We start from the raw sequence: 12682 nt of genomic DNA, 5'->3' as shown, positions 1-12682 counted from the left end.
GCAGTAGAACTTAGCTAATAAGCATTTTTATTTAGCGTGACATTTATTTTTACACAACGACTTCCTACGAGTAAATAAATGGGAATTCATAGGATTCTTAGCAAAGGAAAAAAACGACGCTTCTTTGAACAGACTTGTCGTATCGGGGTCAAACACAAAACTGTGTTCACGTCTTTCCTGTAGGCATGCACAAAAGTTTAAGGGCTATAAAGGTAGTCAAGGGTGGTAAGTTAGTCAGTAAGCTAGATTAATTAATAGTAGTAATTATAAGAATTAGTATTAAACATTGATGTATTTACGTGACTATAAAGGTTAGTTTTCTTATTTAACCCTTATCCACGTGAAAGGAGTACCTTTTTACTTGGACAAGTATGATAAAATCATTACTTAGATGCCTACAAGCTGTAACTATTTAATTGTTCACAGGTGAGGAGAGACTTGTGTTCGTCGGTTCGTTCGTAGATCTTCACAAACGTCTTGTAGTTTTTAGCAATTAAAACCGTTAGGTTTTTCCAATCCCTCCAATTTCCAAGCAAATGAGCACAGACATGTTTGCACTGCTTACCTAATGTATACATTGTAATTTTATAAAGGAATCACTTTTAAAATGCAAACCTACGTAAATAACATAATATGTAGTTAGGTATGTTCGTATATGAATTCTTTGACACTGATCTAATGGATAGGAGTGTCTCGGTCTATAAAATTAATGTCATTAGTCGCTTTTAATAATTGTTTTTACTTGTTAATTATTTAAGTATTTTCTTAAAATATGATAGGTATCAAACATATTTCTATAACCAATGCAAACCTTTTTTTCGGAAAACCATGCTTCATGCAGTTACCCTAGTAGCATTTTCGTTGGGGCCCACGGTGCCAACGGTAGGGAAAACGTTGGGATGAGGTTCGTTCCGTAGCCAACATTAATTTTGTATTGGCCCACCATCGCATTTACCAACATTCGCTGTGGCACAGATGCCCAACAATGGGCCTTTGTGTATTTTGGTACCGTTGGCTAAACAACGATAATATTCGTTGGCCCAATGATGACATATATCGCATTTACCAACATTGGCAGTGGCAGTGATGCCCAACAATGGGCCTTTGTGTATTTTGCTACCGTTCGCTAAACAACGATAACATTCGTTGGCCCAATGGTGACGAATACCGCATTTACCAACATTGGCTGTGGCACGGATGCCCAACAATGGGCCTTTGTGTATTTTGGTAACGTTGGCTAGTCAACGATATCATCCGATGGCCCAATGACGACAAATATCGCATTTACCAACATTGGCTGTAGCATTGATGCCCAACAACGGGCCTTTGTTTATTTTGGTAACGTTGGCTAATCAACGATATCATCCGATGGCCCAATGACGACAAATATCGCATTTACCAACATTGACTGTAGCATTGATGCCAAACAATGGGCCTTTGTGCATTTTGGTAACGCTGGGTAATCAACGATATCATCCGATGGCCCAATGATGACAAATATCGCATTTACCAACATTGGCTGTGGCACTGATGCCCAACAATGGGCCTTTGTGTATTTTGGTAACGTTGGCTAATCAACGATATCATCCGATGGCCCAATGATGACAAAAATCGCATTTACCAACATTGGCTGTGGCACTGATGCCCAACAATGGGCCTTTGTTTATTTTGGTAACGTTGGCTAATCAACGATATCATCCGATGGCCCAATGACGACAAATAGCGCATTTACCAACATTGGCTGTAGCATTGATGCCCAACAACGGGCCTTTGTTTATTTTGGTAACGTTGGCTAATCAACGATATCATCCGATGGCCCAATGACGACAAATATCGCATTTACCAACATTGGCTGTAGCATTGATGCCCAACAATGGGCCTTTGTGTATTTTGGTAACGTTGGCTAATCAACGATATCATCCGATGGCCCAATGATGACAAATATCGCATTAACCAACATTGGCTGTGGCACTGATGCCCAACAATGGGCCTTTGTTTATTTTGGTAACGTTGGCTAATCAACGATAACATTCGTTGGCCCAATGGTGACGAATACCGCATTTACCAACATTGGCTGTGGCACGGATGCCCAACAATGGGCCTTTGTGTATTTTGGTAACGTTGGCTAGTCAAAGATATCATCCGATGGCCCAATGATGACAAATATCGCATTTACCAACATTGGCTGTAGCATTGATGCCCAACAATGGGCCTTTGTGTATTTTGGTAACGTTGGCTAATCAACGATATCATCCGATGGCCCAATGATGACAAATATCGCATTAACCAACATTGGCTGTGGCACTGATGCCCAACAATGGGCCTTTGTTTATTTTGGTAACGTTGGCTAATCAACGATAACATTCGTTGGCCCAATGGTGACGAATACCGCATTTACCAACATTGGCTGTGGCACTGACGCCTAACAATGGGCCTTTGTGTATTTTGGTACCGGTGGCTAAACAACGATAACATTCGTTGGCCCAGTGAGCACAAATATCGCATTTACCAACATTGGCTGTGGTTCTGATGCCCAACAATACCAGTTGAGTTTGCTTGTGGCGTCACTAGATGGCGTTACTGTCTCCAAACATCGAAGTTATAGTTATTTTCTCGATTATTCCGGATATAATCATAATATTTTTTTAAAGTAACTTATAAATCTAATAGCTATAACTATAACATTTATACATAAATTTAAAAAATTGTATTTTACCATCATTTTCTCAATTTAAGTCTCAAAAAACATAAATCTCGCTTACGAAGTTTCGAAGTGCGGTTAGTATATATACAAATTAGAGTGTATAGTAAGTGTACTTGCTTCGGCAGTACATATACTAAAATTGGAACGATACAGAGAAGATTAACAACAACTGCTGCCTAGGGCCTTCATGTGGATACAACCAATGCCTACCGTAGTGTAATTGTAATATTTATCAGCAAAGGCCCAACTTCGTATTACACAACCACTTACTTAACGTAGGGTAACTGTAGGACTCGTAAACAAAAGCCCATTACATAATTAGACTGTAGGCACACTATAAATTACACAACTATTTACCTACGGTAGTATTGTAAGAATCCTACACAAGGCCCAACGTTAAAGTTACAATGTTGGCCCTTTGTGAGACAAGCTGTGTTGGGCCTTCAACCTGGTGCACGACTACCTACCGACCTACCTGACTTGCCGTTGGGTAATTGTTGAATTTGCAAACAGAAGCACAACGAAAAAATAGCCCTTTTTAATTTTTTTGCAGTTGGCCCTAGAGCAAGCCATACGGCCAAATGTAACAATTAACCAACCATCAATCATATGTGTATAGGCCCAACCACGGCCCAACCAAAACCACCACCGTTGAATAATTGTATGATTTATTTAAATAGGCCCAACGAAAAAATTACTCTAATGGCCCTCTGTTGAGAATCTTCGGGAGGGCCTTTGTCGAGGGCCCTCCAGCAAATCGTACGGCCAAATGTAACAATTAACCAACCATCAAACAAATGTGTATAGGCCCAACCACGGCCCAACCAAAACCACCACCGTTGAATAATTGTATGATTTATTTAAATAGGCCCAACGAAAAAATTACTCTTATGGCCCTCTGTTGGGAATCTTCGGGAGGGCCTTTGTCGAGGGCCCTCCAGCAAATCGTACGGCCAAATATAACGGTTGCCCAACTAATACGTAAACAAAGGCCCAACAAAATCCCTACAAGAAAATGCTATTAGGGTAGTTGGTTCAGGCGATAACAGGGCGAGATTGTTCTACTGACACAGGCCTGTCCGACTAAACATTGGGGCTCTATCAAATAACACTTTGAATTTGATATAACATCGTAAGATTGTGCACCCGTTAGTTTACAATCTAACGTAGGTTAGGTTAGTTTGTAATGTTTCTAAAGTCGGTTTATAATTTAACTAACGAGATTATAAACTGACGAGTGTTTACAATTTTACAGTGACAGATACAAGCAACAGTTATTTAAACAAATTAATGTGGAACTTTCTGGAAATTACAGTCGTAATTAGACATTTGCTGCCAGGGTATTCATATCATACGGCGCAATCGGTACATCTTAATCTTAATCTCACAGCCACAAAAAAAGACACAATATGCGTCTATCGACGCGAAATAATTTTAAGAGTGGCATAATAGTAAGTACAATACGATACAAGTGCAAAAAATCGAATTAGGTATATTGAAGGAAAAGTGAACAACGTCGAATTACCGATATTGTTTTCCGTTTGCCGCTTGTAAACGGAGAATTTTGATAGTCATTCAGGAAAACAGGAGTTTCGATAACATTTTCAGTGCGTAATTCCATTTTCCAATACAACATGACACGCCTAGCGTGTTATTGGCAGTGAATGTGTTAATCTAAGAATAACCGCATTCCAGAAGGTTCACATTATGTAACTCAAAGTCGTTGAGTGCTTAGGCCAGACACTAGGGCACTCCCAAATATATAATGGTAGGAAGTAAGCGATAACATCTTGTTCGGAACATTATTTATACCGGTACCATAGAGCGACTTAAGCAAATGCATTATAAAGTGGATCGAATACACGTGTTGATAGATGACTGGCGAAGCTGTATTCGATCTACTTCGGGTGTAATCCAACTGTGACACTCACAGCCAGCGACAGTAAACTTAGCGGATGATACAGTATTAGCTTGGTTGATGCGTGATGGCGATGCGTTTGGTGTGGAACTCGCGGGAGCTTGGAGAATCACTTGTGGGAGTTCGTATTGAGCGACGTTACTACCGTCAGTGCTTTTCTGCTGGCCACAGCCCTCCTCCGGATCGCCGGGCTTCTTGTCGTTCGAAAGCAGACTACATGCGGTTTGGTCTTTAGGTATAGTAGGTTTGTTTTCGATCTGTTTTTCTGATATAACAAATGCGGAATTTTCTTCTTTCGTGATACTCATATAATAACAGGTGTCGCTACTTTTCATGATATGTCGAGGGCCGGGGTTCAAAAGTATCGTTTCCTCATAAAATTCTGGTAATTCCGCCGGACGTACCCCAACTAAAGCCACACCGTACCTTAAAAGCATAAAAGTACACTCTTTAAATTTCGTTAAATTTTTGCTGAAATATCGCGTATTTATCGTGAATGTGTTCGCCTGGAGTAATATATAAAATGCATACTTTCTGTGAGAATGAAAACTTGCGTATGTAAAACTTTTTCCTTCGTATTCTCCGAAAAATCGACTGTCTCCCAGGACGATGTGATATATCTCATTTCCGGAACATTTCCCGTACAGTCGATGCCATTCCTCTGGGGACTGCTGTCCTTCCCTATTGGAAAAGTATTCGTATTAATTAAGTTTTCACCACACGAGCTCGTAAACGCTCTCTTTAATCTTCAGAAAATGAGAAAGTTGCATTTTATCAAAAAATAACCTGATGCAAATATTCAGTTATTTCCTCATGTTGCCTGATAGATGTTACTTTTGAGTAATAATTTTGACAGAAAAATATTTTCATGTTCATTTAGATTTGATTTGTAAGTTAGTATTTTACTCGTGTTGGTGTGGGGAAAATTTTTGTTTTTCACTCGGTTTGTTTCACTTTTCCAACTAATTGTGTAACAATTTAGTAATCTTTCGCTTGCTCGGATATCAATATCAGCACGAGAGATTAAACAACTACTTTGTCCTCTTTTACAACTAATAACATTGTTATGTTTGTAGTAGGAAACGTGGCGGTTGCCTACTCACTGTCCTCTGCTGGTGTGCAGCAGTAGCGTGACGAGTGTGGACGCCCCCGGACATGTGCAGTTGTTCGCCAGCAGCGCATACTTAAATTCGTCTTCGCACACTACAAATTCAGCAAACTTAACGTGTAATTTGTTCTCCGGTCTAAATATTTGCACGTACTGAGGAACGTCCGGTGCAAAATCTTTAACCGCCCATGACCTGTTGGAATAAAGAATACTTAGTTGATTTATTGGGAATTTAGAATGGGTACAACGTGCATAGAAACTACTGAAATGATGAAGGAAGGAATGTACACACTCGTAGAGGCCTTATCACATAAAAATAAATCATTAATTATCTCTAAAATGGAGTTAATTAGAATATCGGTTTGTTAGAGAAAGTTACTTAATTTAAGCTCGGGAATGCACCTTTGATAATAACGAAGTTTGAAAAGAACACCGTGTACCTATAGGTATGTATAACTAGAGACCATATACAATATTCATAATCCTCTGAATTCATTAAGTAACAATAGAAATCCAGATTCCTTCTTAATTTGAGCTAGTGTGTGATAGCCGTAAAAATAGCTGTTTTGTACAGAAAATGACAGCTAAGGCGTCTCCAGTTTACTAAATGCTTTGGATATGAAGTTTTTTTCCGTTCTGTAGCAAGTAACGTATTATTTTGAAATACCTTAATATAGTGTGTTCGTCAGCGGCCGTTTTGTCGGCGTAATTCCTGGCCGCTAGCACGAAACATGCCTCGGCTTCGTTCATGCGTGCTCGTATTAGATCCGTGTCTTTTAAGCACGAACCTTGGATGTAAATCACACGTTGAGCCCAAATTGGCACCTGTAAATATGTGGTTCTTATATGTACATACATACGAAGGTACCTAGCATAATAGAATTCAAAATGATCTTAGACATACCTATGTCAGATCATTTTGATTTCACTTACGCGAGATAAATACAGAACACAGTTAATCGTAGGTATTAATAAAGTTACCTTTATTTCGAAGTACCTGTGTTTTTATTTTGGATAGATACGAGTACCTACCTACTTCGGTACGTGGACAGTAGGCTTAGTAGCTAGGAATGTAATATAGGTTATAATTATGTGAGCGCACATCTATAGCTATTGTTAGCGTTGCGGCTTAGGACGTCATCACTGAGTTTCCAGCTCTATTATAGGTTTAAAGAACGCCCCTGATTGTTAACCTTAAGTGATAAATTATTTATTTATTGGTATTAGTATGGAAAAGCCGAAGCGCCCTATATCGTCCCAATATAATGTAATCCGTATATCAGTCATAACCTAAATAACAGCAATATTTAGGTCATAGTCTAGTCCACAACTTTATTTTTCACCACTAGCTTCTTGTAGACTAGACTATTAACTTCAATATGCATACGTAAAAGATTAATCAATATAAACCCAAGCGTATGGAAACCTATGTCTACAATACGAAATTAGTCTTCCTACATATAAAAGCCACAAGTGCTTCAACCATTGCCATTTCACGTGGACTCCAGCGAATTACTGATTATAAGTCCACAAATTTTCGAGGTCATATACAATACTTATATACAACCGATTGTTCCTTATTAAGTCTATTAATAAAGCCCAGTTAGACAATTTAGCTTTTCGAGAATAGGTACACACTCTTTAATATTTGTAGGAATATTGGAAGCATTTTGATTCACCATTTGAGAATAAATTAAAATAAGCATAAATAATCAATCCGCAATAAAATAATCCGCATAAGCAATCCGCATTGGGCTAGCGTGGGGACTATAGCCCAAGCCCTCTCGCGCATGAGAGGAGGCCTGTGCTCAGCAGTGGGACGTATATAGGCTGAAATGATGATGATGATGAAGCATAAATAAACATTTATTAAACAAGTACCCTGAAACATACTTATAAAAATATCGACATTTTCCATTTGGCCAGAGCTTATGGCTAAAGATGTGTTGATAAAAAAAGTTACAGTAATTTAACATGTTACTTATTTCATAGTTAAAGTGGGTTCAACTCCTATTCTATTGACTTTTATATTTAAATTAAATTTCGGCCAATGTATGTAGGTTAAACTCGTTGAAGCTACTCATCGCCAAACGTTGGGTCACCGGAAATTAGGCTGAATGTATTCGTGGCTGTCGTGAGCTTCGCAATTAATTTTTAATTTATATTCTGATTCTATTTAATCAATTTAAGTTTATTAGGACGCGAATTACCTGCAAAATCATTCTCATTGTTGTATCCAGTTCCATTGGCGATAATAGCACCACGTAGTAATCTTGAAGCAAAGGATGAGCATAGAATTCATTAAGGAAATCCATGATAGTATCCGCGTGGAGTGTCGTGGAACACACTACAACGTGTTTCTCGGACTGGGCACGGTGGGAGGAGTAAGAACCACCTAGTTTCTGTCTCTCCATCCAAGTAAAGGCGAGTTGCTCGAACTGAAACACAACAATTTCAGATTTCAGAGCGAATGAAAACAGCCACGGGACGGTATTTTTTATTTCGTGATAACAGTTGTCGCTTATGACGTACGTAGATATTGATATTTGCGAAGCCTAATTAAATATTTATATGTATTGTCGTTATTTCGTACATACAATAATTTAATTGATAAAGTAACTAAAACAAGGCATAACATTTATGGATAATTCATCGATTTGAGTTGCTTCTGCTATGTTTTAACATGACAAAAAATAATACGGTATCGCTATCAGACGGACGTAAATTTAAATAGATATTTTTGCTCTCACCTGAAATAAGCTAAACTAAATGTGTCAGTCTTCAAAACCACGCTGCTTTTTACGGCAATTAGGTGCGAGGTTCTTTTGCCTGATGCCCTTGGGGGCGTCGTCGATGTCTAAACGTACACTTATAGGTAGGTACACACGTGGCAATTATAGGCGCAAGTTAATTGCTTAAATGCGATGTCACGACATACCTGCGTGGGCAACACGACGAGCGCGACGCCAATCATTATCACCATGTACAGCTGCGACGGCCAGATGTCCGGCACGAAGTCCCCGTACCCCACCGTGGAAAACGTCACCACCACGAAGTAGGTAGCTTGGAAAAGGTTCAGGTGCCGGTGCCCCGCCCTCTGAAAGTGCTGGATTCCACATACGCTGAAAGGTTGAATGTATATCATTTTTAATATCCCCGTTTCGCTCCACTTCGCGTTTCAATTAGGAGGTTCTTGAAAATAGAAAAAGTATATCTGCTGTAGAACCGAACTCGTGTCACTTAATCATATTAAGGAAAATTATATTTACGGATGCAAAAGCTTTTCAAGCAATCTTCGCTCTACATAAGAGCCATAAAAATCGTGAATTGGTGAACCCTTAAAAGGTTGTATAAATGAATTTATTACGCTATAATCGAAACAACAACGTACCCACCGATACCTGGGTGCGTAGCCAACATACCAATCGTTTACGGATCCGTAGCGAACGAAACGCAACTTTCACTGTCGTACTAATATGGAAGAGTGAAAGAGAGACACAAAGCGTTCCGTTATCTTAGCGCAAGCGATTATCACCTTGGCTAAGGCACCCAGCCCACTTACACACATATACATTTTCTTCGTAGGTACTTAAGCAACATAGACTGATTACTTGATTACTTACCTAACCACATGTTTTAAATAGGGATCGTTACAGTTATAATTAAATTCATCCAAAAGATAGCCTTGCATTAAAAGGAGATTAATCGGAGATTAATGATAAATAATTCCTTCTTCGGGTTTGGACAATTTTTATTTGAATCGGGTTACAAAGGGAAGAGAATGTTCTGAATGTTCGTTAAGCGACCTGGGGGCCTATTTTTGAATTTCGGTCGCTCGATTTCGTCACTCTAAAATCGGAAGAAACCAGCGAAATGCTAATTTTTGAAATACGAGCGATCAATATTTGGAATCTAGTGGTACTGACCACTCGATTTCAATTCTATTAGTATAATTTAAACGCCTAGTAGTGGAGATATCATTTAACGAAATACACGAAATCGAGTGGTCGAATTTCAAAAATCGGCCCTCTGTCGCCAACTGGAATAATAAACAAATTAATAAAAATTACCATTTCGAAGAAATTAATAACATTTGTTGTGACGTGTGGCATGCTAGTGTTTTGTTAAAGAATTTATTCATAACCTGTTCAGTGTACATGAACCATTTTTAGGGTTCCGTACCCAAAGGGTAAAACGGGACCCTATTACTAAGACGTCGCTGTCCGTCCGTCCATCCGTCCGTCCGTCCGTCCGTCCGTCCGTCCGTCCGTCCGTCCGTCCGTCCGTCCGTCCGTCTGTCACCAGGCTGTATCTCACGAACCGTGATAGCTAGACAGTTGAAATTTTCACAGATGATGTATTTCTGTTGCCGCTATAACAACAAATACTAAAAACAGAATAAAATAATGATTTAAATGGGGCTTCCATACAACAAACGTGATTTCTGACCAAAGTTAAGCAACGTCGGGAGGGGTCAGTACTTGGATGGGTGACCGTTTTTTTTTGTTTTTTTTTTTTTCATTATGGTACGGAACCCTTCGTGCGCGAGTCCAACTCGCACTTGCCCGGTTTTTTTTAATCAAATACCTACTTAAATAAACAGGTATTTGAATCGTATACTTGTCGGCTGTATTCATTAACATCGTAAAGTTGTTACCATTAATAAATCGGACAAGTGCAAAATTGTTTTATTTTCGTAGGATATAGGTACTCACGCCTGACTATCTTAAACATTTCCCTATAGGTAAAAAAACTATTCGTTTATTTGTTTATGTTACCGTAACTTAATTAACGGAACCCCTGAAGGATAAATGTGTGTTTCTCTTTCCCTCCGTCTGTCACAGCCAATTTGCTCCGAAACTAGGTACCTTGACCGATTTATGTAAGAAAAGTCTCCCACCTGCAAGTCTCCCCGACTCCCTGGATTGACATTTAAGAGATCCAACCGAATACAGTCTGTTACCGGCAAGTGGGTTTTTCTTTAAACAGGGTAAAGTAACATAGTTCTTTAACTTAACCATGACCTTAATTTAATTAATAAACTGAATTTCAGACTTTAATTACTGTCTAACAAAATTTTAATTGCCAGCAATGTAAAGCACAGTAAATTGACAACTAAGTGCTAATGACAGCTCTTCATAATTTTTTGTTTATTACTTATCACAACGTACTTCAAGAGTTAGAGATACAAACAGCACTCAAATTAAAGGCACTGGTCTCATTGATAAACCTTTATTACCAACTAAATCAAACTTAAATACAAACGCCGCATTTTAATAAAATAATACATTAACCCCACACAATACGAGTACCTACTGTCTTGACGTTGTTTTGGTACCTGTCTGAAGGGGTTGGATCTTAACCCTTAAATGCATGAGTATTTCTTTTTGCCCGAAATTAATATATGTATCACATAATTGTTTGCTGATTCGAGGAAAAATAGTAAAAAAATATATAACTTTGATTTTCACTGCGAAATCAGTGTTAGAAGTTGAATTGGCTAAATCATATTTATGTAAATAAATATGTAATTTTCAGTAATAGATATATGTGAAATTTTTTACTACAAAAAATTATCAACTACTGGATTTTTCCAAGGTGTCCGACTTTTCGTCTTAAAACGAATGTAATTTTTATAAATTAAAAATATTGCGTAAATTTAACCCTTAAATCATTACCCTACTACTTGACGCTTGGTATAAAGGTGCGTTCAAGAACGTAAGCCTTTTTTTTAAATCTGTGAGCTGTCGAATGGTTTGTAGACATTTGGCAACACTATGCATTTAAGGGTTAAAACGAGTCGCCTTATTTGAGGATAACTGACGCTGTGGGGGGTTGTTTTTAATTGATTTAAAGCAATTTTAGATGCCGCAGATAAGTTTTTTTTAAATTTTTTTTTGGGTGATCATTGAATATTACGTGAAACGAAACCCATGGCGGCAAAATTTGATTAGTGCGGCCATCTTGTGCTTTGTTCCGTTGCTTTGTGGTATACGTGAATGTGTTATTTGTGGTCTTTTCTGTGTTTTTACAGACTTCGCTACGCCCCTGGACACCGATTTGTTTCCATTTTATCTGCTGACTTGTGCTTACGTTTCTGGACATTGATTGATTCCTGCATATTTACCATGGCTCACTTACCGGACACCTATACTTTGGATCCTATACCTGGACCTTCTCGGGCTGAAGATCCCATGCCTGGGTCTTCTCGCGGCAGGCCATCGGCGGAATTGGAGGATGTCGACGAGTGATTCTATGATGATGGCCTCTATATTCACCGCAATTTGACGACGGAACAAGTTGTTTCTATGTGGAATCTTACAATGGGATATACAATGTTGGGTACAAGGGAGCAGTGCGTGGCATTTTCTGAAGAAAATGGCCTGATGCTGAGAGAGAAAATGTGTCGCACTCATAAGACATCTATGCGGATTGCTGCAAGCACAAATAATACTTTCGGATCCTCGTTTTGCCCAAAAGGAAACTGTAAGACAAAAGATAACAAGTAAAGGACCATCGGTACCTTTTTTGAAAATATTAAAATTGATTTGCCAATGGTATTTTATCTGATTTATGATTTCTCACAAAAGTGGAGTTATAATCAAACTCTTCACGAAGACCCATTTAAGGGGATAAAAATCAAAAGTTAAGCCGAAATACTATAAATGACTGGTATACTTATTGTCGGGAGACAGTGGTAATTTATCAATTGGAGAAACAGGAGTACACAGGGAAAATTGGCGGCCCTGGTAAAATAGTCCAGATAGACGAATCCAAATTTGGGAAGCGGAAGTATAATCGAGGACGCCATATTGAGGGTCATTGGGTCCTTGGAATGATCGAGGATGGCTCCAAGGATCTCAGGCTTGAAGTGTGCCCAGGCAATTTACGTTCTGCCAGGATTTTGTGCCCTTAATAAAAAAACATGTCGAAGAGGGCACCACAATTCATA

At 38.7% G+C, this 12682-nt stretch overlaps 1 protein-coding gene across 2 annotated transcripts in view; it reads right to left on the bottom strand.

Annotated features, from left to right (window-relative positions):
* The window catches only part of LOC134679028 (potassium channel subfamily T member 2), a 160590-nt gene that overhangs the window by 21786 nt on the left and 126122 nt on the right, over positions 1-12682 (bottom strand). For both annotated transcript variants that reach the window (XM_063537828.1, XM_063537829.1), the window contains exons 8-13: positions 8669-8852; positions 7941-8168; positions 6398-6555; positions 5726-5923; positions 5154-5303; positions 4636-5048 (exon numbers count right to left, since the gene is read on the bottom strand). In XM_063537828.1, coding sequence (XP_063393898.1) covers positions 4636-5048; positions 5154-5303; positions 5726-5923; positions 6398-6555; positions 7941-8168; positions 8669-8852 — 1331 coding nt within the window. The remainder of the gene's footprint in view (positions 1-4635; positions 5049-5153; positions 5304-5725; positions 5924-6397; positions 6556-7940; positions 8169-8668; positions 8853-12682) is intronic.

The sequence above is a fragment of the Cydia fagiglandana genome, chromosome Z (genome assembly GCF_963556715.1).
Source record: "Cydia fagiglandana chromosome Z, ilCydFagi1.1, whole genome shotgun sequence".
In the NCBI taxonomy this organism is placed as follows: domain Eukaryota; kingdom Metazoa; phylum Arthropoda; class Insecta; order Lepidoptera; family Tortricidae; genus Cydia; species Cydia fagiglandana.
The sequence above is the reverse complement of the archived record's forward strand: the minus strand, read 5'-3'. Positions and strand labels throughout refer to the sequence as shown.